This window comes from Salvia miltiorrhiza, chromosome 5 (genome assembly GCF_028751815.1).
Source record: "Salvia miltiorrhiza cultivar Shanhuang (shh) chromosome 5, IMPLAD_Smil_shh, whole genome shotgun sequence".
Lineage (NCBI taxonomy): Eukaryota > Viridiplantae > Streptophyta > Magnoliopsida > Lamiales > Lamiaceae > Salvia > Salvia miltiorrhiza.
In genome coordinates, this window is record NC_080391.1 from 52,968,361 (window position 1) to 52,994,345 (window position 25,985).

Genomic DNA, 25,985 nt, shown 5'->3' on the forward strand with positions numbered 1-25,985 from the left:
TGCTACCTTCTGCAATTGTCTCGATGTGGTATCCATTATTGCGGATATCCTTGAAACTTAGTAAGTTCCTTTTGGACTTACTAGAGTACAGGGCATTTTCAATATCTAATTTAGTATCATTTGGTAAAATGATACAAGCTCTTCCGGAGCCTTCAATGATGTTTGATGCACCTGATATTGTGTTGACATTATCCTCGGCTAATGTCAACTTAAGGAAATACTTCTTCTTTTGAAGAATAGTGTGTGTGGTGGCACTATCGGCAAGACAAATATCACAAGATTCCATTTGATTTTCTGAGATATTTTTGAAAAAAAAAATCAATTATTATTGAGTAAGCATTTCAAGATAAGGAAATAAGCAAATGTTCTAATCAAAAAGAAAAACAACATCTTGAAAGTAAATGGTAGAAATAAGCAATGTCATCTTAACAACTAGAAATAAAAGATTAAAGACTAAATAGTGTCCATATTATTGTCTTCAAGCACACCACCACCGATCAACTGATCTATATTATCTCCTTTTGGGTCTTCAAAGAAGTTGGAGACATCTAAATGAGTAATATCAATTGGACCGTCAAAGTCAACATTATTGGACTCCTTCTTGCCTTTTCCCTTGATTGAATCTTGATATAGATCTGCAAGGTGTTTTGCTGTTCGGCAAGTACGTGCCCAATGTCCTGTCATACCACACCTTTGGCATTCACCTTCCTTTTTGTATGAATTGTGCTCGTTGGATGCTTTATGCTTTTTGTTGCTAGAGGTTGCATCATGTGGTTTACCACGTCCATGACCGCGACCATATCCACGTCCACGTCCACGTCCACGCCCACGTCCACGTTGGTTCCCACGACCACGTCCATTATCATGGTTGAAAGTTGCATTGGCTTCAGGCAATGCAGCGGAACCGGTGGAGCGGAGTTCGTGATTTTTCAAGAGCAATTCATTATTTTGCTCGGCAACCAACAAACAAGATATTAATTCTGAATACTTTTTGAAACCACGCTCTCTATATTGTTGCTGTAACAGCACATTAGAAGCATGAAAAGTGGAGAATGTTTTCTCAAGCATATCAGCATCACTGATTTTCTCTCCACAAAGTTTCAATTTAGAAACAATTCTAAATAATTCAGAATTATAAGCACTCACAGACTTAAAGTCTTGTAGTCTTAGATGCATCCACTCGTAACGAGCTTTAGGAAGGACGACAGTATTTTGATGATCAAACCTTTCTTTGAGGTTCGTCCACAATTCTTGTGGATCTTTGACAGTCAGATACTCTGTCTTAAGGTCATCATGAAGGTGATGACGAAGGAATATTAGTGCCTTAGCGCGATCCTGGTCGGACGCTTTGTTTCCTTCTTTGATAGTTTCTCCTAGACCCCTTGAGATCAGGTGAATATCAGCATCAAGAGTCCATGACATGTAATTCTTGCCCGAGATGTCAAGGGCGATGAACTCAAGTTTGGCTATGTTTGCCATCCGTGCAATTCTGCACAAAATAATCAAGGATATGTTATCCAAATGTTTAATTTATTTTGCTCATAGAGCATGTAATATTCTTCAGGAATATTACTTGTGCTACTTTAATAGCATCAATTTAAGATCTTGAATGTAATATTCTTCAGGAATACTACTTGTGCTATTTAAATAGCATCAATTAATTTTTCAAGATTATTTCGGAAAATATATATATATATATATATATATATATATATATATATATATATAATATATTTCAGAATATAACATGTCAAATAACGAAATTAGAGCACAAAAAAAATCCGAAATTTGACATAAAAAAAATTGATAACAATAAACTTCATAGTAAATTGATTTAATTTATTTTAATGAATATCAATTCGTCGGGTTGAAGAAAATTATAAAAGAACAAACTTGATATGTGATGTGTATCTTTAATATTTTATCTTCTGTTAAGCTAATCTTGTGTCTAGGCAGAATCGATTGAAAATAAATGATTGAAAATAAATAAAAAGTATTTGTCTTCTTTTCAGTTTTCTAAAACATGCAGTAGTCAAGTAAATAGATTGAAAATCAAATCGAAGTATGACAATCACATTACACAAATCAGAATTCATTAACATATCCTAAAAGTAACAAATCAGAATTCATTAGCATATCCTAAAAGTAACGTGGGACTAATTAAACCAAACATAATCAGAATTCATGCGCTACTTTAAACAAAACTAATACGTTTGAGGATTTGACATTGTATTGAATAATTAATATATATATAGATCTGTCGGAAAAATATTTAAATTGAGAATTTCGTGGAATTAAATAGAGATGAAGTTATTTAATTAACTACACTCTTATATGATTCACATAAAATCAACACAAAGAATAAAATAAAATTACCTTTTATGATCGAAGGGAGATGATGAGAGAACTAGAAACTATCGTGCTGATAACGTGTTATAAACTAGAGAGAAGCGAGAGAATAGAGAAGAGAATACGAATGAAGTGTATTCAATATGAGAGCCAAAGGCCTCTATTTATACAAGTAGGAAGCTAGGGTTTTAGGGAGGTTTCTTGGTCAACACACATAAGATATATCTTATAGATATATTTACAATAGATACAACAATGGTATATATTTTGTTGCAAATGTATATATAAAAACATAAATTTACACGTTATGCACAATAAATACCAATGATAAGCATCTTCAAGTACGTAATCATATTCCACATTTGTGATATTCAAATCAAGTTGCGTAGAATCTGTATGAATTAATAAAATATGATAAAACATTAATAATATATGTGCAAGAAGAATATGATGTGCCAAAAAATTTAACATATCATTATAAAATCATCTGTGCAATTTCGACACATATTTGTGCAATTATAAGCATTACAATATCTATGCAATGGTTCTTATTCACTGTGCATCCCAAATCTACATATAATCGTAATGAATGACATAATTAATTATGCAAAAAAAAAAAATTGTATGCAACACAAAAATGATTTGTGCAACATTGATCAAATAATTATGCAACACAATAATATGTTATACTACTATATATTTACTGTACAATTGTATGCATTCACAGATCTGTGCAATGATTTTAATTTACTGTGCACATGAAATCTACATATAATTATAATGAATGATGTTTAGCCCTATTTTGTGATGAATCTCTGGGTGTTTACGTGTTATATTGACTTTTATTTTGGTCTCTTTCACTTAAGAGTTGAATGATTTGAGCTTTTGTGCTAATTTTGTTGTCTCAGGATTTTGTGCTCACATTGATTGATATGTGAACAAAATTAAAGTCAGAATTTAGTTGAATGGTCTGAAGAAGAATCAAAGTTCGTCTCGATACGAGTTCGTAGGCGAAAACGGATCTAAAATCCGACTTGAAACGAGGGAGAACGGACCAAAACAAAAACGCTGCGCATTGCAGTCTGCGAAAGGCATACACGGCGGCGCCGTGGCACGGCGCGCGCCGTGCACGGCGGCCGCCGTCCCACGGCGCCGCCGCCTCTGTTCAGATCCGAAAGTACGATTTTTCGATTAAAAACCCCTTTCTAGGGTTTTACTTTATCATTCTCGTCTCCAGCAGCCTCCATAGGCGATTTTCACCTCTTTCTTAAGGTTTTTAGAGTTCCACAACACTTACTTTCAATCTTGGATTCATTGGATTGCTTTGGATGTCAATTAACACTTCATCGGATTGGTTTTCCTTGGATTGCTATGTTTTGTAAGAACTCCCTTTGATTCTCTTTGTTTATGAATCCCTTGGTTATTTAAGTCTTTGTTTCTTGTCTTTAATGAATATGATGATTGAAGATTATTGTTGTTGATTCTATATTCTCTTGGTTTTATGAATCTTTTGGTTAATTGAGTTTTGTGTTTTATGTATTTGATGAATGTGAAGATTGAAGTTCATTGTTGTTGATTCTAGATTCTCTTGGTTTTCTAAATCCTTTAGTTTATTTGAATCTTTATTTTGTGTTTTGATTAATATGATGATTGGAGATAATTGTTGTTGAGTTTAGATAATCTACGTGATTCGTAGTTTGTTGCTATTGTTTACCCTTTTCCTTTCTTGTTGATGAATATTTAGAGATTTCTTTTATGGAGATTAAGATTTTCTTGCATTCGAATCTTATGCTTGATTGAGTTTCTTGCCTAGGTAGTTATTAATCTTTGATGTTTACAAGTTTATGATCGTTTGGTTTAGTGTTGGAGTTGGAAACTCTAGTTGATTTCGTTAATGTTCAAATGCCATGTTCTAGTTAGTTCGTCGTTGAGTTGCTTGCGAAATTATCTTTGATTGTGTGTGTTTGCTCAACATTCATTTGATTAAATGTTAATATGTTATTTCGCCTAGATAATCGTTGTTTATGGTGTTGAATTGATGATTGCTTTCTAGATTGCTAGTTTAGAACCCTAGCTTTGTTTGCCTTCTTGCATTCTTATTGGCTTTCTATCTTTTGCCTAGTTAACTTTATATGCTTTATTTTAATTACGCATTAGTTAATCGGAGAGAAAGTGTCAGACCCAAACTTCTGATTAGAGTGTTTAGGTTTATTTCATGTTTTCTGTGCGTAGCATGATCAAAGCCCTGTTTAGCCTTCCTTGAGAGACGACTTGGGTTAGCTTATTACACTAGGACGACCTCGTACGATTGTGAGTCAATCCATTAGGTGTTTTGGGTTGAGTCAAATTTTGGCGCCGTTGCCGGGGAAGGCTTTAGGCATTTGATTGTGTTGCATTGTTTTCCGTGTTTTCTTTTGTTTATTTCTTTTGACTCGGTTATTTTCTCCCTCCGGTGCGTTTGATTTGGTTTGCTAGTGTTGTGTATGCAAGGTCGTCGTAGCTTGAAGAGAAAGCTAGTGCCTTACTTTGACAACATTCATCGACCTCGTGAGGTCCTTTCAAGCCTGGAGAAGGAGTCCGAGTCCAGTTTGAGAAGCCTTGTGGAATCACAGTTTAGTGAGGAAAACTGTGAAGAGAGAATTGCTTCCAATCCCATTCTGGAAGCCGTTGAGGAGACACTTTCCGTGCATTCTGAAGAAGAAGAAGAAGCTCCGCCCAATCCTGACCAAGAAGCAATGGCAGAGCAGAATGTCCAGTACATGGGAGATTTTTCCAGGCCAGTTATTGGGACCACTAGCACTTCTGCGATAGTGTTTCCCACGGCGGTCCGGAATTATAATCTGAAGCCCAACGACTCAAACCTGCTGCCGCTCTTTCACGGGATGCCCAGTGAGGACGCCTTGCAGTTCATCCGTGATTTCTGCACCCAAGTGCAGACCTTCCCACTGCTGGAGCTCACCGAGGATCAGTTGAGACTCAAGTGCTTACCTTATGCACTCAAGGACCGGGCGAGAACGTGGTTATTGTCCTTGCCGCCGAACTCCATCACCACATGGGGAGAGGCAAGTGAGATGTTCATGCTCAAGTACTACCCTAATCACAAGACTCAAGAGATTAGGAGCCAAATAATGAACTTCATGCAAGGAGCTGACGAGCCTTTCCACGAGGCTTGGGAGAGATTCCAAGAGCTCCTCCGCCAGTGCCCACAGCACCAGTTACCACCTGTCATGTTGATGCAGTTCTTCTATGACGGATTGATTCAGACGGCACAGTTTATGGTGGACAGTACAGCAGGGGGCAACATTGTCCGGAAGACAGCTGATGAGCTCAAGGAGATTTTCAACACACTTGCAGCGAGTTCTCAACAGAAATCAGCTAGAGGAAGGAGGTTTGAAGCCAATGCAGTAGCTCCCAACAATGAGCTTCAGAAGCAAGTAGCAGAATTGATGAGGCAAGTTCAGCACCTCAAGATGAACCAGGCAGAAGCCCCACCAGTTCACGCGCCACCAGCAGAAGGATGTGGAATTTGTGGCGATTTTGGTCATGGAACCAACGCGTGCCATCGCATGGGGGGATTCACACCTGAAGGAGAAGCAGAGGTCTATGCTGTTCAGAGCTATCCGGGGAGGCCTCAATTTGAACAGAGGCCTATCTTTAATCAAGGGCAACAAAGCTCCAATTCGGGTTGGAGAGCTCAGCAGCAGAACTACACTCAAGTTTATCAGCAGCAGCAGCCCCCGCAGTATCAGCAGTATCAACAGTTCCCTATGCAACAAGGGAATTTTCAGCAGCAGCAGCAATACCAGAATGCCTCCCAACAGTGTCAGAAGCAAGCTCAACCGCAGAAGCCGTCTCTCGAGGACACCATGCAGTCCTTCATGGAGATGACCAAACAGAACATGGAGTCTCAGAGTGCTACCATCAAGCGCCTCGAGACTACAGTTGGGCAACTTACAGGAGCCCTAAATCAGCTGCAGCAAGAACAGCCAACTGGGAAGTTCCTAAACCAGGACAAACAGCCGCGTCAAGCTCATGCCGTGGCGGTAATCAAGGAAACTACCCCAATAACCACGGGGAAATGGAGAAGCAGAACCGTGCAAGCAATCAAGGCAACCCAATGCCCCAGTGAGCCACTGCCACCTGTCACTGTTGCACCAGACCAACCACCACCCAAGCAAGGAGATCCAGGTAGCTTTATCGTTGATATTAGCTTAGGAGGGGTTGAAAAGGTCTTGGGAATGCTTGATTTGGGCGCGGCAGTCAATTTGATGCCGCTTGATATTTTTGAGAGGTTGGGAAATAAAGAGCTGAAATGCACGAACATTAAGATAGAACTAGCTGACGGCTCCATTAGCAGCCCACGAGGCCTTGTCGAGGATGTTGAGGTAGTCGTGAGGGGGATTAGTGTTTTAGCTGACTTTGTTGTACTTGATGTGGGAAAAGGGATTAGAGGCGAGAATGGGCATCTCGTGCTACTTGGCCGACCCTTTATGGCTACCACCCATACTCGCATCGATGTGGGTACGGGAACTGTAAGTATGGTAGGGGCAGGTAGAGCGGTAACATTCTCAGTTTTTGATAAAAAACCTACTACCCCCACTTCCTTAATTCAAATCTGCTCTTATGTTGAAACATTTGATGCTTTGGATGAGGATTGTATTGTGCAGGAATTCCTTAATAAGTTTCAGGAGGAGGACGAGATTGTGGAGGAATTCCTTGCTACCTTGCAGGATGAAGCTGACATTGAGCAGGAATCTCTGGATAAGCTGCACGAGGAAGGTGATATTGAGCAACGCTTTCTGTGTGCCTTGCTCCTAGAAGAGAAGCTTGACGAGGTTGGGTCATTCAATATCGTGGGATGTGTGGATAGAGGGCCATCCCAGGATACGAGCATGGAGGACTCATTTGGAGGACCCGCAGCTGCAATTCAAGAAGATGTGTTTACAAGGGCGCTAAGGCAGCTGGATCTTCAATCGGATTTTGGTTAAGGGGTTCTCTTAGTCGGGCTGACGACTTAAAAACTAGCGCTGCATGGGAGGCAACCCATGTTTTCTTGCTTTTTCTTGTTTCGTTTTTCTTTCGTTTTGTTTGTGTTGTGTTTTGTTGCTTCTGCTGTTTGGTGCAGGTTGTTGCGTTGGAGACTGCTTGTTCTATGGATGAGAGAGAGGCAGACATCGTGGGACACTACAGACTCACCACTGGATCGGTATTTAGGGAAGTTTCCTCTTTCACCTCTCTTTTTGTTTGCACTGAGGACAGTGCCAGATTTTAAGTGGGGGGGGGGGTGTTTGTTGGTAGTTGTGAATCCTGTGGGTGTCTTTTTGTTGTGTTCTTGGGCTTTCTTGTGTGGGGCAAATGGTCTCCTTTATCTTGATTGTTGTTTGCCTTCAAGTAATAATGCACACTTTGATGATTTGTTCACAAGTAAATTTCATGCTTTGTGTTGGCTTGGTTGCTATCTTTGTCTCTCAGGCTATGCATATTCCTCTCTTGATGTAAGTTGTTTAATGTTTTGGATGCAACACCCTTATGAGCTATTCTTGACGTGATTTGTCCGGTAGATGCTAGAGGGAGTGTTTTCATTGTGATAGCCTACGATCTTATCCCTTGAGTTTGAATGTTGGTTTGTTGTGAAGTTTTCTATAGCTTTGGGTCTCTGCTCCTCTGACAGTAGTGTTATGAGCATGGAAAACCACGTGAGAACATTTTGGATTACCTCCAAAAGTGTTGATCTCACGAAAGTTGGCCCATCTATTGAGAATGGAATAACATCACCTTTAAAAGAAAGATGTATAAAATTTGATTTGGTTTGATTGTTTATCATCTTCAAGGAAAATGAGATTTGATTATAAAGGCAATCACATTAGGGAATTCACCTCTAGCGGAGAATTGGGTCTGATCGGATTGAATTGTATCATGTGGTTGTTGCTTCTTAAAATCTTAACAATGAACATCTCGTGAGGAATGTGAAAGGCTAAGAGACTTAGATTGGTTGGAGATGTGAATGGTGAGGAAGTTTTCTTGTGAACTATCTTTTGGTGTCGTGACTTTGCTTGAGGACAAGCAAAGGATCAAGTGTGGGGGGGTTGTTTAGCCCTATTTTGTGATGAATCTCTGGGTGTTTACGTGTTATATTGACTTTTATTTTGGTCTCTTTCACTTAAGAGTTGAATGATTTGAGCTTTTGTGCTAATTTTGTTGTCTCAGGATTTTGTGCTCACATTGATTGATATGTGAACAAAATTAAAGTCAGAATTTAGTTGAATGGTCTGAAGAAGAATCAAAGTTCGTCTCGATACGAGTTCGTAGGCGAAAACGGATCTAAAATCCGACTTGAAACGAGGGAGAACGGACCAAAACAAAAACGCTGCGCATTGCAGTCTGCGAAAGGCATACACGGCGGCGCCGTGGCACGGCGCGCGCCGTGCACGGCGGCCGCCGTCCCACGGCGCCGCCGCCTCTGTTCAGATCCGAAAGTACGATTTTTCGATTAAAAACCCCTTTCTAGGGTTTTACTTTATCATTCTCGTCTCCAGCAGCCTCCATAGGCGATTTTCACCTCTTTCTTAAGGTTTTTAGAGTTCCACAACACTTACTTTCAATCTTGGATTCATTGGATTGCTTTGGATGTCAATTAACACTTCATCGGATTGGTTTTCCTTGGATTGCTATGTTTTGTAAGAACTCCCTTTGATTCTCTTTGTTTATGAATCCCTTGGTTATTTAAGTCTTTGTTTCTTGTCTTTAATGAATATGATGATTGAAGATTATTGTTGTTGATTCTATATTCTCTTGGTTTTATGAATCTTTTGGTTAATTGAGTTTTGTGTTTTATGTATTTGATGAATGTGAAGATTGAAGTTCATTGTTGTTGATTCTAGATTCTCTTGGTTTTCTAAATCCTTTAGTTTATTTGAATCTTTATTTTGTGTTTTGATTAATATGATGATTGGAGATAATTGTTGTTGAGTTTAGATAATCTACGTGATTCGTAGTTTGTTGCTATTGTTTACCCTTTTCCTTTCTTGTTGATGAATATTTAGAGATTTCTTTTATGGAGATTAAGATTTTCTTGCATTCGAATCTTATGCTTGATTGAGTTTCTTGCCTAGGTAGTTATTAATCTTTGATGTTTACAAGTTTATGATCGTTTGGTTTAGTGTTGGAGTTGGAAACTCTAGTTGATTTCGTTAATGTTCAAATGCCATGTTCTAGTTAGTTCGTCGTTGAGTTGCTTGCGAAATTATCTTTGATTGTGTGTGTTTGCTCAACATTCATTTGATTAAATGTTAATATGTTATTTCGCCTAGATAATCGTTGTTTATGGTGTTGAATTGATGATTGCTTTCTAGATTGCTAGTTTAGAACCCTAGCTTTGTTTGCCTTCTTGCATTCTTATTGGCTTTCTATCTTTTGCCTAGTTAACTTTATATGCTTTATTTTAATTACGCATTAGTTAATCGGAGAGAAAGTGTCAGACCCAAACTTCTGATTAGAGTGTTTAGGTTTATTTCATGTTTTCTGTGCGTAGCATGATCAAAGCCCTGTTTAGCCTTCCTTGAGAGACGACTTGGGTTAGCTTATTACACTAGGACGACCTCGTACGATTGTGAGTCAATCCATTAGGTGTTTTGGGTTGAGTCAAATGACATGATTAATTATGCAATAAAATAAAATGGAATGCAACACAATTAAAATAGGCGTGGAAAAACTAGGCATGTTTAATTAGATAATGTTAATAGTACACACCGAATATGTCATATCCCAGCTTTTAATCACTGATTAAAGGCTTAATTATTAGTAATTAGGGTTCAACATCCATTAATAAAATACGAACTTATATGAATTTGATGATTTATATATGTGATGATTTATTTTTATTTTTATTTTCAATGGACGATGCACTCAAAATATATTGAGTCCATTAATTTTTTTTTATGAGGATTTAACATTAGAGTGTTAGATATGAATTTTTATTAATTGTAAAGTGAGCCTATGTGGTTATTTAATTTAGCATTCAAGTATTTTCACGAGTTTTTAATTAGCCAACCCTGAAGAATTTTTACAGTTTCGATAGTTTTATCCTGAGGAATTTTATTTGTCAAAACAACAAACCTCAACTACCCATACCCCTATGATATCCATCAGTCACCCTACTTACCTACTACAACCCAATTCCAGCCACAAAAGTCAGGCTGTCAATCCCAACTTTTCTACCAAATCAAATGCAGATCCTAACTTTTCTACCAAATCAAATGCGCCATATTAGTTTGACATTTCCCACAACTCAAAGCTCTCTCTTTTATACCAAGCAAAACACCACCGAACAAGGTAAGCTGTGAACTTTGATTTCCTTCCATAGTCCATCTTTCAGATTTCAAAGAAAGCAATATGTGAGATCCTTTTTCATGCTCCACAACCTCAACGGAAAGCTCTCAATGTTTCATCTACAAGTCACTCTGCCCATTTTATCTCTATTCACGGTTAGCACCCCAAATTCAGTAAAGCATTTTTTTTCCAGTATTCAAATCTCTAATGGATAGCAGGCAACAATTTTGCTCTTATGTTATATTCACATATGGATTGAAAGACTTTTGAACAAATGACAATTTCATTACAAAATACATATGCATACAACCTGTTCTTGTATATACATATATGTAAAGCATGTTTATGAAGAAAGAAAAGAAAAGGTTGAGTCTTGAACTATTTTGTTGTGTGGATTGAGGGCCGGTACCGTTGTCTCTATCGTGAGTGTGAAGTCGGAGATGGAAGGGAGCGACGGTGGTGGCGGGAGCTGCTACTGTTCGGCCTAGAGAGGGAGGGACACGGCGGTCGGCGGCGGTTCATCACTGCTGTCTGTTCGGCGCGTAGAGAAAAAGAAGGAGTAGGCGGCGGCGCACCGCGGTGGGGCGTTTGCTGTCCTGTTTCCGGCGGCGGCGCGGCTTACGCCATGTCCGTGCGCGTGTGAGAGCATGAGAGATGAGGGCGTGCATCGTGGGGGTTGCAGAGGGCTGCTACTATTCGTCTGTCAAGGAGTCGGCGGATGGCGGTGGTGGCCGTCTGTTTTGCTTGCTGGAGACCGGAGAGGGTGGCGGCCGTGGCTCCGCCGCGGTTGCTGGATAACAGAGAGAGAACAAAGGCTGAGGGGCGAAGGTCTTGCCGGAAAGTAAAGGGAGGAGGCGGTGATACTTTTCGCCGTCGTCAAGGTGAGGCGTCGCGGCGTCTTTGTCGCCGTCGTCTGCCGGAGAGAGAGAGTGAGACCAGCGGCTGTCTGTGTGTTTTGGGAGAAGAGAGAGAGACGAGAATGAAGGGGGAGGGGCGCAGCTTAGGTAGAAGAAGGGGGAAGAAAAGAAGAAGGGTTTGGGTTAGGGTGTTTGAGGTTGGGCCGGGTTTTGGGCCGTTTTTAATAAGTATTTGGGCTTGTTTTTATAGGGTCATGTTCTATTTATTTATAATGGGCTTATTTCATTTAAAAGTTTTGGGCATTTGTTAATTTTTAAATGTTTGGGCCTTGATTAAAAAAAATATATATATATAATGGACCTAATTTATCTAATTAATTTGGGCTTGTATTTATTTAAATCATTTGAGCTCTTATTTATCTAATTTAAATTGAGCTTGATTAATTGATTAATTTAATTACATATGAACCTTTAAATTAATTATTTAAATGGAGTTCATTTATTTCAAGTATTTTTTTTATAAGTGGACTTTAAAATAAAATATTTTTGAGTTAAACTCTTATTTAATGAATTCTTTTCAAAAGGCTTATTAATAAGGTTTATTTGAAAAAGATTACATTGTTTTAAATATGAGAAAGCATGATCTATGATGACATAATTTGTTTATGTAATATTATATGATTTGTTATTAAATGACGGAATATCTGACTTGATGGCGTGAGTAGAATGAGTTATGGTTGATGCGCATGTTGATATTCGAATAAATAGTTTCGAACCTAAATGTTAGTTATGTGATAAATGTTTTGAGTTTAAGGTTTTGAACGAGACGAGACAAGATTAATATGGATGCTAGAACCCTAAAATCATTAAAGGAGATAGTTTAGTTTAAGAGATCAACCTCCATCTTTCACGACTTCTTCTCGAAACTTATCGATTCTTCGTCAATAAAGGTTCAGGCGGGAAGTGATAGCTAAAGAGGGAAGTAACTCTACGCCCGTTGTGGGAACGAATAAGGTGGGCATTACTTTCATATATATCAAATGAGTTTAAATGTTACGTTCAAGCAAGTTATTTCATGACAAAATCTCTGAGTTAAAGTTATTTCAAGTATTGTCTTGCCATAAAATGTTTAAATTTTAGTATGATATCTATCTGCTTTGGCTTTGCCAATGATGCAATCGAATTCGGGTCCTGAGCAGTTGATAGCTATCCTGCCAGGGCTAGTGTACACCAGTGACCGTGAGTCATCTAGCGGGTTGGCCGGTCAAGTGACCGTGAGAGGTGGCCACCTCTCCGGCACAAAGTTCCAGATATGATAGATTACAAGAGAACTTAGTCTGCAGACGAACTTTAAGAATCACAAATGAATTTAGTAAGCTTGGGCCTTTTTAGCGAAAAACTCCCTTGCTGTACTGTTTATGATGGCATGACAATTTACAGTTTTGAAGCATGTATTTTTATACCTAGGCATACGTGCCCACTGAGTATTTTTATACTCAGCCCTGCATGTATTTCTAAATGTGCAGGTTGAGCAAGCGATGGAATGGATCGGTGTTGAGCGGATTTTCCTTTTTATGGTTATGTAATGAAACCTTGAGTATGCATCTCCATATGCATAACTCACACGTTTTTCCGCTGCAAATACTCTGACTTATTTATCATTTCTACTTGAACTTATTACTACTTCATCTTGATTAACTTTCATTTGAAGTCTAGTCGTTATGGTAGGCTCGTTTGTAAATTACCCAAGCGATTATATATATATATATATATATATATATATCACTAGTTTGTTGTTGTTAATGTTGGTTACTTAGCAAATCCCTTAAATTTCTGTTTCTTATTGTTCACCCCAAGTCATAACCCCGGTTAACCCGTCATTGGGATAGTGGGCTGTGACAGAATATTTGTAATTGCATAGTTATTTTATTGGATTGCATAGCTAAAATTACAATTGCATAGATTGATTTGGTGCATTGAAATAGGCGTGGAACAATGAACAAATAAAATTCACTACTAATAGTGGCTCTTTAATTAAATAAGAATATTATAAAAGACTTAACTAACCTTCTAATTAATTGAAAAAGAAAAAAAACGGAACCATCAACTTAATCACTACAAAATAGGTGTGTTTTTTTTTTAATAAATCCTAACCACTAGATCTAAAATTTAAAAGGCCAAGATTAGGTTCCTAGTTCTCATTTTAACAGAGGTTTTTATTAGAACCTCTTCATATATATATATATATAGGGTAGGGTTAATATAAAAACCCCTCTTAAGATGAAAACTAGGAACCAATTTAAAGCCATTGATTTAAATAAAATAGAGGGCTGAGATTAAACTACAGATGCACAATTTCAATTGCATAGATGCACAGTTTCAATTGCATAGATGCACATAGACTGCTGGATTAGTAGGATATCTCTACAATCTAGATTCTTGAAGTAATGATTTAGAAGAATGATAGAGAACTTAGAGCATTTCAGCTTCCACAAGAAAACAATGGTTCTTTTGAACTACAAAGAGGAATGAAAAGACATGTACGCGTTGAAGGAAAAGCACGGAATGATGATACAAGATGAATTCAAGGCAAACGTTGCATCAAAGGTTTAAGCATAAGTCTCTACGTTCGAATGTTTACCCACGATGGAACATCGAATCGACTTATGTTACACGATAGATTATAAAAAGGGCGTGAATTGATTGTCTGCGGGTTATATATATATTTGTGACATACATGGGAAATGGGATCCGAGTCCACTAGAATAGAAGACCTTAAAATAAGTTTAGTTGTCTTAATGAAACTTATGTTTTGTTATGCGTAGTATGTTCATAACCGTGTACCTTTAAGAGTTTTGCGTCTACTTACGTATAAGAAGACTCAGACTTGCCCTTATCTATTAAAGATAGTTAAGTTCAGGCTTATTCCGATGGTTAGGAGAGCTCCGTGTTTGACCCCAGCAGAGACTACCCGGGCATATCAGGATTTTAGTATAGCTTTTGACAACGACATAAGAGTTGTTATAGCTCAGTATACACGCCTTTGGACTGTTGCTCATGTCTTTAGGACTACAAGTTATATAAGAAAATATGGTTCGACTGTCTGTATGTAGACCTTGGGGAATAAGAGTCTAGTTCAATAGGACTAGAACCTTAAGTTTGAGCTTTAAGCTGCCACTACGAACTTGAGTTTTATTATGAATAGTTGTCCACGGCTTTCTAAGTTCGGGACGATGTTTTCCGTGTGACTGGGAGATGATGATGTTGGACCTGGCCAGTCCACATGATCCAGATCTCAGTAGACGTCTTTTGAGTTTATAAACTCCTGTATTTCAACTTCAGTTTAAAAAATCAGATGGGTTCTCACTCTAGGTCATTTTGTTCGACCTGGTAGTTACTCTCTTCTACCCTCTGGTTATTTATTTGAGTCTCTTGAACAAATTTTCCGCAACACTTTATTATGACATCATTTGAGATTTGAGCTTTTGCAACTTTTGAATTGCCCTAGTAGACTCTTTTGAGGTATACGACTAAGAAGTGTTAGTATATTGACTTAGTAAGTCACCCAAACTATAGCTTGGTAAACTGTCCATCAGTTTGTGTCTAAAATTAGTTGATATTAGTTCTTCTCCTATGATTATTATCAACCATACATTTTGTTAGCAATTTAGAGTACAAACCGTAATGTAGGGTTTCAGTACAAGGACTTGAGTTGTTTTGTCTATGATGATTTTATGATTGAATCCTTACACATGTAATATGTGGCAAGGAGTGTGTTGATTATCGCTTTTCTCTTGAAAATAGAATGTCGTGTAGACGAGGAACTAGAAACAAGGTGGGGACAGAAATGAACCATTACGAAAGGTTGAGGAACTTTTTCTCGAGTAAAGCTTGTTTTATTTATTAAAACAAAGAATCTAGTTGAGGGTAAACTCTAGATTAAGACGATGAAGAGAACCTTTGATTTTCCTTGTACCGCACGAAAATGACTTCATGTGTCGCATTCCAGTTGACTAGATTTACAGATTTTGGTGGGAGGCCAAAAGAAAGGTAATGACTCCTCAATAGTTGGCAAATTTGCCTTGGGAAGACTTTAAGACGGAAATATATGACAAGTACATTCCAAAAAGCTACCGCAAGAAAAAGAAAAATGAATTCTACAACCTAAAGCAAAACAAGATGTCTGTAACAGAGTATGATCGTGTTTTCTGCGACATGTCCCGCTATGCTCCACAACAGGTGGATACTGATGAAAGGATGTCGGAGAAGTTTTGTTCTGGTCTTAGACACGAGATTAAAATGGCACTCGCCAGTCACGGTGATCTTACTTACTCTGAGGCGCTCAGCAGAGCTCTGGATGTCGAGGCAGCTATGCCCGAGGATCGCCCGACACAAACTCAACTCAAGAGCAAATGATCGAGGAAAAAGGTAATAAAAAGGAAACAACAACAATAGATACTACTATGATAGTCAAAATGACAAAAAGACTTGGTAGGAAACATAGTGCCCAAAGGCAGGGGCAAGGACGTCAAAAGAACGTAGTACCTGCTAAGGATAATCAGGGCCAGCTTGGGACACCTCTATAGCCGAGTTTTCCAAGTCATATTATGGTGTATGTTTGGATGGTAATAATACCTGCTTTAAATATAATCAGAAGGGTCATTTTGCTAAAGATTGCCAAGTGAGGCCACAAGGATAAATGTAAAGATAGAATCAACTCGGGTCAAACTCAACCTTTTAGGATCATTCTAGGCCAACAACTATTATATCCACCACAACTCCCTTAAGTTAGAACCTATGCCGTGCACAAGATTAAACAAGGAAGCAACCAAGGAAACCTGATAAGTATGGATACGCTACTCAGCACGCTTGTTATACTTTTGTTCGACACGAGTACTTCACATTCTTTCATTTCAAGTGCATGCGTCGACACTCTAGAACTCAAACAGGAAAGTGCTAATCAGGATATGAGAATTTCTTCACCAATAGGAGGGGTGACGACAGTTACACACGTTTGCTCGAACTTAGATTTGAACATAACAAGAAAGACTGCCGAGCTTTTCTTGTGTACCTAGACGGAGAAGCTGGAACAGAAGGAGCAATCGAAGATGTGAAAGTTGTACGAGAATACAATGACGTTTTTCCAGATAACTTGCCAGGACTACCACCAAATAGGCAAGTGGAATTTACCATTGACTTGGAACCAGGATCAGCACCAGTTTCAAAAGCACCCTACAGGATGGCTCCAAAGGAATTGGAGGAGCTAAAGATCCAATTACAGGAATTATTGGACCTAGGTTTCATCAGATCTAGTGTATCTCCATGGGGAGCGCCAGTTTTGTTTGTCAAGAAGAAAGACGGCACTTTGAGAATGTGCATCGATTACAGAGAGCTGAATAAGCTAACGCTCAAGAATAAATATCCTTTGCCAAGGATAGACGATTTGTTTGATCAACTCAAGGGCGCGAGCGGGTTTTCAAAAATCGATTTGAAGTCTGGGTATCATCAGTTAAAGGCTACATGAAGATATACCCAAAGCGGCTTTCCGAAAAAGATATGGCCACTATGAGTTTGTAGATGTGCCTTTCGGATTAACAAATGCGCTAGCTGTATTCATGGACCTCATGAATAGAGTATTACACCCTTACTTAGACAAGTTTGTCTTAGTATTCATAGATGATGTCCTCATCTATTCCAAGAACGAAGAGGAACATCAAGAGCACTTAAGGACTACCTTGCAAACACTAAGGAATTAATGACTTTACGCCAAATTCAGCAAGTGTGAGTTATGGCTTAAAGAAGTTACTTTTTGGGACACATCGTATCATCAGAATGAATCAAAGTAGACCCCGCTAAGGTGGAAGCGGTGCAAGGATGGAGGTCACAAACAACTCCAAATGAGATAAGAAGTTTCTTAGGATTGGCTGGCTACTATCGAAGATTCATTGAAGGATTTTCAAAAATAGCAAGACCAATGACGCAGTTACTTAGGAAATGAATCAAGTATACTTGGACTGATGAAGTGCGAGAGGAGTTTTCAGCAGCTCAAAGACATGTTAACCACTGCACCAGTGCTAGCAGTTCCAGAACCAGACAGGGAATATGTGATCTACACGGATGCGTCGGAAAAAAAATGGATTAGGTTGTGTGTTAATGCAAGAGGGAAAGTTGATAGCATATGCATCAACTTAGACCACATGAACTGAATTATCCAACCCATGATTTAGAATTAGCTGCAGTGGTGCATGCACTGAAAATCTGGAGACATCACCTATACAGAGTTAGGTGTGAGATATTCACCGATCATAAAAGCCTGAAATACTTTTTCAAGTAAAGGGATCTGAACATGAGACAAAGAAGATGGCTCGAACTAATAAAGGATTATGATTGTGGTATTAACTACCACCCAGACAAGGCCAATGTAGTAGCCGATGCATTGAGTCGTAAAGTCTCGTCTAAGTTAGGATACTTTCTCACGAGGGAAGATGAACTCATTAAAAAAAAAAACTTGACAAGATGAGGATAGAAGTGATTAAACCACCTAATACAATAGAGAGTGTTGTTGCGACAATAACCAGTTTGAGAAAAATGGTGGTAGAAACACAAAGGAAGGACGAAAAGATGGAGAAGCTACGAGGAAGAATAAGGATAAGAAGTTTCAAGAATTACAACGACGAATCAGATAATGCTATCTTCTTTGAAGGGAAGATACGCATGTCCATGACAATAAACTTAAGAATAAGATAAAGACATGGCACCCATATACTGTTACCAGAAAGTACTAAGATGTATTAAGATCTAGAAAAATTCTAGTTAGGAGGAATGAAACGAGATGTAACCTCATTTGTTGAAATATGTCTTGCGTGATAGCAAGTGAAGGTTTTACAACATATCATATTGTTACTTTGAGTCTTGGAGCTCATAAAGTCAAGCTTAATGTCGTGTTTGGGACAAACTGAGCCCTTAACGAACCAATGAATTTCGTTGTCGAGATGGATTTTTTTTCGAATCCGTCAGACTTAAGCAAAGGTTGTCACGAAAGGGGGCAGTCAATGCCCACATGACTCGAGATTCCTTCGATGAATGAATAAAAGTTTATAACGGCGTTTTAGGCTGACTGCCTACATGCTCGAAATGGTTGGTCTCCTTACAAACTGTTTAAGTTGCCTTAAGAATGCTCTATAGATATTAGTCATTATAGTTCATCTTAAACGACATAGAAATTACTAATAAGGTATGTTGGGGACGACCGAGCTAAACCGGGGTGAAAGCTGATAACATGTTTTTGCCACTCATTGTGAGACATATAATACCAGTTATAAACCGACTATCGATAGGTTGGCAAATGAGGCGTTATACCTGAGGAAATATAGATCACCACCTTGTTGGGATGAAATGGCGAGATGATTGAGATCGTCCGTCAAATCAGAAAAATGAATCAAGGAAACCCAGGATAGATAGAAGTCATATGCTGACAAACGCCGAAAGGACCTACAGTTTGAGGATGGAGAGAAAGTTTTTTTTTTTCAGAAGGTTTCTCCATCAAGAGGAATCGTTAGATTTGGTGTAAAGGGTAAACCTAAACCCCGTTTTATAGGACCCTATGAGATCCTAGAAAGGGTGGGCCCGGTAGCGTACAGGCTGGCGTTGCCGCCAAGTCTTGAGAATGTGCATAATGTGTTTCATGTGTTGAAGTTAAGGAAATATGTTTATGATCCAAAACACGTGATCCAAAAGGACGACGTTATCCTTAGCCCAGATATGAGCTATGAAGAGAGACCCGAATCTATTCTACATCGGAAAGTTCAAGTACTAAGGAATAAGTCGATATCCTTAGTAAAAGTCATTTGGAAGCACCATGATCAAGAAGAGGCGACATGGGAACTCGAGTCTAGCATGAAGAAGAAGTACTTAGAATTATTTCCTGAGGTACAAATTTCGGGACGAAATTTTTTTTTAAGGGGGATAGTATGTCATATCCCAGCTTTTAATCACTGATTAAAGGCTTAATTATTGGTAATTAGGGTTCAACATCCATTAATAAAATACGAACTTATATGAATTTGATGATTTATATATGTGATGATTTATTTTTATTTTTATTTTCCATGGACGATGCACTCAAAATATATATTTTGAGTCCATTAATTTTTTTTTATGAGGATTTAACATTAGAGTGTTAGATATGAATTTTTATTAATTGTAAAGTGAGCCTATGTGGTTATTTAATTTAGCATTCAAGTATTTTCACGAGTTTTTAATTAGCCAACCCTGAAGAATTTTTACAGTTTCGATAGTTTTATCCTGAGGAATTTTATTTGTCAAAACAACAAACCTCAACTACCCATACCCCTATGATATCCATCAGTCACCCTACTTACCTACTACAACCCAATTCCAGCCACAAAAGTCAGGCTGTCAATCCCAACTTTTCTACCAAATCAAATGCAGATCCTAACTTTTCTACCAAATCAAATGCGCCATATTAGTTTGACATTTCCCACAACTCAAAGCTCTCTCTTTTATACCAAGCAAAACACCACCGAACAAGGTAAGCTGTGAACTTTGATTTCCTTCCATAGTCCATCTTTCAGATTTCAAAGAAAGCAATATGTGAGATCCTTTTTCATGCTCCACAACCTCAACGGAAAGCTCTCAATGTTTCATCTACAAGTCACTCTGCCCATTTTATCTCTATTCACGGTTAGCACCCCAAATTCAGTAAAGCATTTTTTTTCCAGTATTCAAATCTCTAATGGATAGCAGGCAACAATTTTGCTCTTATGTTATATTCACATATGGATTGAAAGACTTTTGAACAAATGACAATTTCATTACAAAATACATATGCATACAACCTGTTCTTGTATATACATATATGTAAAGCATGTTTATGAAGAAAGAAAAGAAAAGGTTGAGTCTTGAACTATTTTGTTGTGTGGATTGAGGGCCGGTACCGTTGTCTCTATCGTGAGTGTGAAGTCGGAGATGGAAGGGAGCGACGGTGGTGGCGGGAGCTGCTACTGTTCGGCCTAGAGAGGGAGGGACACGGCGGTCGGCGGCGGTTCATCACTGCTGTCTGTTCGGCGCGTAGAGAAAAAGAAGGAGCAGGCGGCGGCGCACCGCGGTGGGGCATTTGCTGTCCTGTTTCCGGCGGCGGCGCGGCTTACGCCATGTCCGTGCGCGTGTGAGAGCATGAGAGATGAGGGCGTGCATCGTGGGGGTTGCAGAGGGCTGCTACTATTCGTCTGTCAAGGAGTCGGCGGATGGCGGTGGTGGCCGTCTGTTTTGCTTGCTGGAGACCGGAGAGGGTGGCGGCCGTGGCTCCGCCGCGGTTGCTGGATAACAGAGAGAGAACAAAGGCTGAGGGGCGAAGGTCTTGCCGGAAAGTAAAGGGAGGCGGCGGTGATACTTTTCGCCGTTGTCAAGGTGAGGCGTCGCGGCGTCTTTGTCGCCGTCGTCTGCCGGAGAGAGAGAGTGAGACCAGCGGCTATCTGTGTGTTTTGGGAGAAGAGAGAGAGACGAGAATGAAGGGGGAGGGGCGCAGCTTAGGTAGAAGAAGGGGGAAGAAAAGAAGAAGGGTTTGGGTTAGGGTGTTTGAGGTTGGGCCGGGTTTTGGGCCGTTTTTAATAAGTATTTGGGCTTGTTTTTATAGGGCCATGTTCTATTTATTTATAATGGGCTTATTTCATTTAAAAGTTTTGGGCATTTGTTAATTTTTAAATGTTTGGGCCTTGATTAAAAAAAATATATATATATAATGGACCTAATTTATCTAATTAATTTGGGCTTGTATTTATTTAAATCATTTGAGCTCTTATTTATCTAATTTAAATTGAGCTTGATTAATTGATTAATTTAATTACATATGAACCTTTAAATTAATTATTTAAATGGAGTTCATTTATTTCAAGTATTTTTTTTATAAGTGGACTTTAAAATAAAATATTTTTGAGTTAAACTCTTATTTAATGAATTCTTTTCAAAAGGCTTATTAATAAGGTTTATTTGAAAAAGATTACATTGTTTTAAATATGAGAAAGCATGATCTATGATGACATAATTTGTTTATGTAATATTATATGATTTGTTATTAAATGACGGAATATCTGACTTGATGGCGTGAGTAGAATGAGTTATGGTTGATGCGCATGTTGATATTCGAATAAATAGTTTCGAACCTAAATGTTAGTTATGTGATAAATGTTTTGAGTTTAAGGTTTTGAACGAGACGAGACAAGATTAATATGGATGCTAGAACCCTAAAATCATTAAAGGAGATAGTTTAGTTTAAGAGATCAACCTCCATCTTTCACGACTTCTTCTCGAAACTTATCGATTCTTCGTCAATAAAGGTTCAGGCGGGAAGTGATAGCTAAAGAGGGAAGTAACTCTACGCCCGTTGTGGGAACGAATAAGGTGGGCATTACTTTCATATATATCAAATGAGTTTAAATGTTACGTTCAAGCAAGTTATTTCATGACAAAATCTCTGAGTTAAAGTTATTTCAAGTATTGTCTTGCCATAAAATGTTTAAATTTTAGTATGATATCTATCTGCTTTGGCTTTGCCAATGATGCAATCGAATTCGGGTCCTGAGCAGTTGATAGCTATCCTGCCAGGGCTAGTGTACACCAGTGACCGTGAGTCATCTAGCGGGTTGGCCGGTCAAGTGACCGTGAGAGGTGGCCACCTCTCCGGCACAAAGTTCCAGATATGATAGATTACAAGAGAACTTAGTCTGCAGACGAACTTTAAGAATCACAAATGAATTTAGTAAGCTTGGGCCTTTTTAGCGAAAAACTCCCTTGCTGTACTGTTTATGATGGCATGACAATTTACAGTTTTGAAGCATGTATTTTTATACCTAGGCATACGTGCCCACTGAGTATTTTTATACTCAGCCCTGCATGTATTTCTAAATGTGCAGGTTGAGCAAGCGATGGAATGGATCGGTGTTGAGCGGATTTTCCTTTTTATGGTTATGTAATGAAACCTTGAGTATGCATCTCCATATGCATAACTCACACGTTTTTCCGCTGCAAATACTCTGACTTATTTATCATTTCTACTTGAACTTATTACTACTTCATCTTGATTAACTTTCATTTGAAGTCTAGTCGTTATGGTAGGCTCGTTTGTAAATTACCCAAGCGATTATATATATATATCACTAGTTTGTTGTTGTTAATGTTGGTTACTTAGCAAATCCCTTAAATTTCTGTTTCTTATTGTTCACCCCAAGTCATAACCCCGGTTAACCCGTCATTGGGATAGTGGGCTGTGACAGAATATTTGTAATTGCATAGTTATTTTATTGGATTGCATAGCTAAAATTACAATTGCATAGATTGATTTGGTGCATTGAAATAGGCGTGGAACAATGAACAAATAAAATTCACTACTAATAGTGGCTCTTTAATTAAATAAGAATATTATAAAAGACTTAACTAACCTTCTAATTAATTGAAAAAGAAAAAAAACGGAACCATCAACTTAATCACTACAAAATAGGTGTGTTTTTTTTTTAATAAATCCTAACCACTAGATCTAAAATTTAAAAGGCCAAGATTAGGTTCCTAGTTCTCATTTTAACAGAGGTTTTTATTAGAACCTCTTCATATATATATATATATATAGGGTAGGGTTAATATAAAAACCCCTCTTAAGATGAAAACTAGGAACCAATTTAAAGCCATTGATTTAAATAAAATAGAGGGCTGAGATTAAACTACAGATGCACAATTTCAATTGCATAGATGCACAGTTTCAATTGCATAGATGCACAATTTCGATTTGCTTGAGTATTTTGCATTGTTGGTTTCAATTGCATAAATTGCATATTTTTTAATTGCACAGTAAAATATAATAGATGCACAGTTTCTTTTGTTGACTAAATCCTAACCATTAGATCTAATATTTTAAAGGTTAAGATTAGGTTCCTAGTTCTCATTTTAACAGAGGTTTTTATTAGAACCTCTTCCTATATATATATATATATATATATATATATATATATATATATATATATATATATATATATATATATAAAAGCACATGTGTTATGGTCAAAGGGCACTTTAGAAATACTCCGCAAATTTTTACTAGACTAAGAGGGTGTTTTTGACTAAGCTTATTTTAAGGAGTTTATAAAATGTTTCAAGAGCTTATAACTTATGAGTTGTCAAAGTGTTTGGGTAATTGAACTTATAAGCTAAATAGAGAACTTTTAATTAGTGACGGAAAATCTTTGTTAGAGAGAGAAAATCGAAGAAAAATGAAATTAAAATGATATATGATGAAAATAAAAAATTATAGTTGAGTTATTTTGTAAAATAAGAGTTGCTTATAAGATAATGAGAAAATAAATTGGGGTAGATGAACTTATTTTTTGGGGAGCTCATAAGCTCTTAGAGCTTATTTTTACGTCTTATAAGTTATTTACTAGGAGCTTATTTTGTCAAACACTTTGAAAAAGCTTATAGCTCCTAAACAGCTTATAAGATGTTTTAAAGAGCTTATAAGCTCAGCCAAACATCCTCCTTTCACAGGTTTTTCAATTACTATATTTTAACATCTACATAATAATACTACTACATTTTAAAGTTGCTAAAATATTTTTCAAACTTATTACAAAATTAATTTTTCGATGCTAGATTGGTAACATGACGTGTCGAAAGTGTATGTGTAAATTATGTTTTAAAAAGCTTTTAAATTACATGTCTCTACGTCTCTACTGCTCTATCTATTTTATAATAACAAGTGTCCTACTTTCCTTTTAAATTGTTCCATAATAAGTGTTCTCCTTTTAAAGTAAGAAAGTGAGACCCCTTTTATCTTTCTACCTCCACTTTAATTCTATTTATCTTATAAAATAAGAATGGATTTCACTAGTAGTCCCTCCGTCCCATGAAGCATGGCCTAGTTCTTTTTGGAACAAGAATTAAGAAATTGTTATTTTGTATGTTAAGTGTGGTAGGTGAAAAAGTGAAAAGGTGAATAAAGGGTAAATTTTTTGTCATTTTTAGAAATAGGTCAAGCTTCATAGGACAAACCAAAAATGAAATTGGATCATGCTTCGTGAGACGGAAGGAGTATTTTTTACTCTTTAATCATATTCACTTAAATTTCCGCATCAAAATAAATTAGGATATTTGTTATGAGACATTAAGGAGAGAGGGAGGAAGAGGGAGTACTAGTATTTATTCACATGTCAAATGACTCGTATCATCAATTTACACCAAAAACTTGATTTGATAATAAATTTGAAAATATTTTAAAATTTAATAATTATAGCTATGAGTAAGTTTCGATCGAAAGGGTCCTAGGGGTGGGTAGCTAACGTTTTCATTTTGAGTAATGCTAAACAGCCACATTGTGGCTGCCCACAATTTACTTAAGTAGAAAATAATTTAATTTATTTAACTTATTTTTTAAAATAAAAATAAGATTTAGTCATTTTATCATATTCTCTACGTTATAGTAATTTTTTTGCAATTTTTTGGTAACTTTTTTATTTTTATTAAAAAATAAATTAAAAATAAAAAATGCAAAAAAAATTTTAAAAAATAAGTACAATATAGAGAATATAATAAAATAACTAAATCCTATTTTTATTTAAAAAAATAAATTAAATAAATCAAGATTATCCTTATTATATTAGTGTGTGGGTGGCCACAATGTGACTGCATAGATTTATTGTTTCATTTTCCCCCATAAAGTGGGCTATAAATGTTTATTAAAAATTCAGTCTGAAAGCATTATATATGTAAAGTGAAAATGTAAAGTGAAAGTACGTATGATTAATTCGATCTTAATGGCTATAATAAGCTTTAACTGAGGGTTAATCGTCCGTTCTAACCGACAGTTCCAGTTCCCCACACAACACTGCATATAACTAGGATTATTGGTGTCCAAATACACAAATTTTAAATTCATTTTTTTTTTCATAAACTTTAAAAGTTGTCAAAATAATATATGAACCTTGACTCATTTTATTTTTTCTACGAATTTTAAAAATTATAAAAAAAATACACGAATTTTGTCTCATTTTATTTTTCCCCACGAAATATATTATTATAAAAATTATCTAAATAATTCTTTTATAATTAACAATAAATACCGATTCACTTGAAATTAGACATTGGAAAGTTTCTCAATCACGTGATCATATGAATATTTCACGTCATTAATTGGATCGAGAAATTCTAATTAGAATTATACAATTGGGCGATAGGTAATCATAAAATTTAAGTCAAAATTAATTCTAAAATGACGTCGACGTGACACAAGTCACACAACTATAATCAAAACGGCGCAATTTTGATTAGGAAATATATTTTAATTTTTTAGCATTTTCCAATCCAATTAATGATGTGGAATATTCATCACATGATCATGAGATTGAGAAACTTTTCAATGCTCAATCTCAAATGAAGCGGTATTTATTG

At 37.2% G+C, this 25,985-nt stretch overlaps 1 protein-coding gene and 2 long non-coding RNA genes across 3 annotated transcripts; 2 read left to right on the plus strand and 1 right to left on the minus strand.

Moving 5' to 3' along the window:
- Positions 1–453: 453 nt before the first annotated feature.
- Positions 454–1,479, minus strand: LOC131026109 (uncharacterized). Its single transcript, XM_057955879.1, has one exon. The coding sequence runs from the start codon at positions 1,477–1,479 to the stop codon at positions 454–456; it is 1,026 nt and encodes a 341-aa protein (XP_057811862.1).
- A 9,102-nt stretch (positions 1,480–10,581) lies between these two features.
- On the plus strand, positions 10,582–13,281 carry LOC131025024 (uncharacterized). The gene is made up of 3 exons (XR_009102064.1): positions 10,582–10,832; positions 12,485–12,548; positions 13,061–13,281. It is a non-coding gene; the product is annotated as an uncharacterized LOC131025024 (long non-coding RNA).
- A 6,705-nt stretch (positions 13,282–19,986) lies between these two features.
- On the plus strand, positions 19,987–22,680 carry LOC131025021 (uncharacterized). Its single transcript, XR_009102062.1, has 3 exons — positions 19,987–20,237; positions 21,890–21,953; positions 22,466–22,680. It is a non-coding gene; the product is annotated as an uncharacterized LOC131025021 (long non-coding RNA).
- Positions 22,681–25,985: the final 3,305 nt, after the last annotated feature.

Excerpts from the sequence above, each read along its gene's own strand:
- LOC131026109 (XM_057955879.1), bottom strand. The coding sequence starts at position 1,479 with ATGGCAAACATAGCCAAACTTGAGTTCATCGCCCTTGACATCTCGGGC.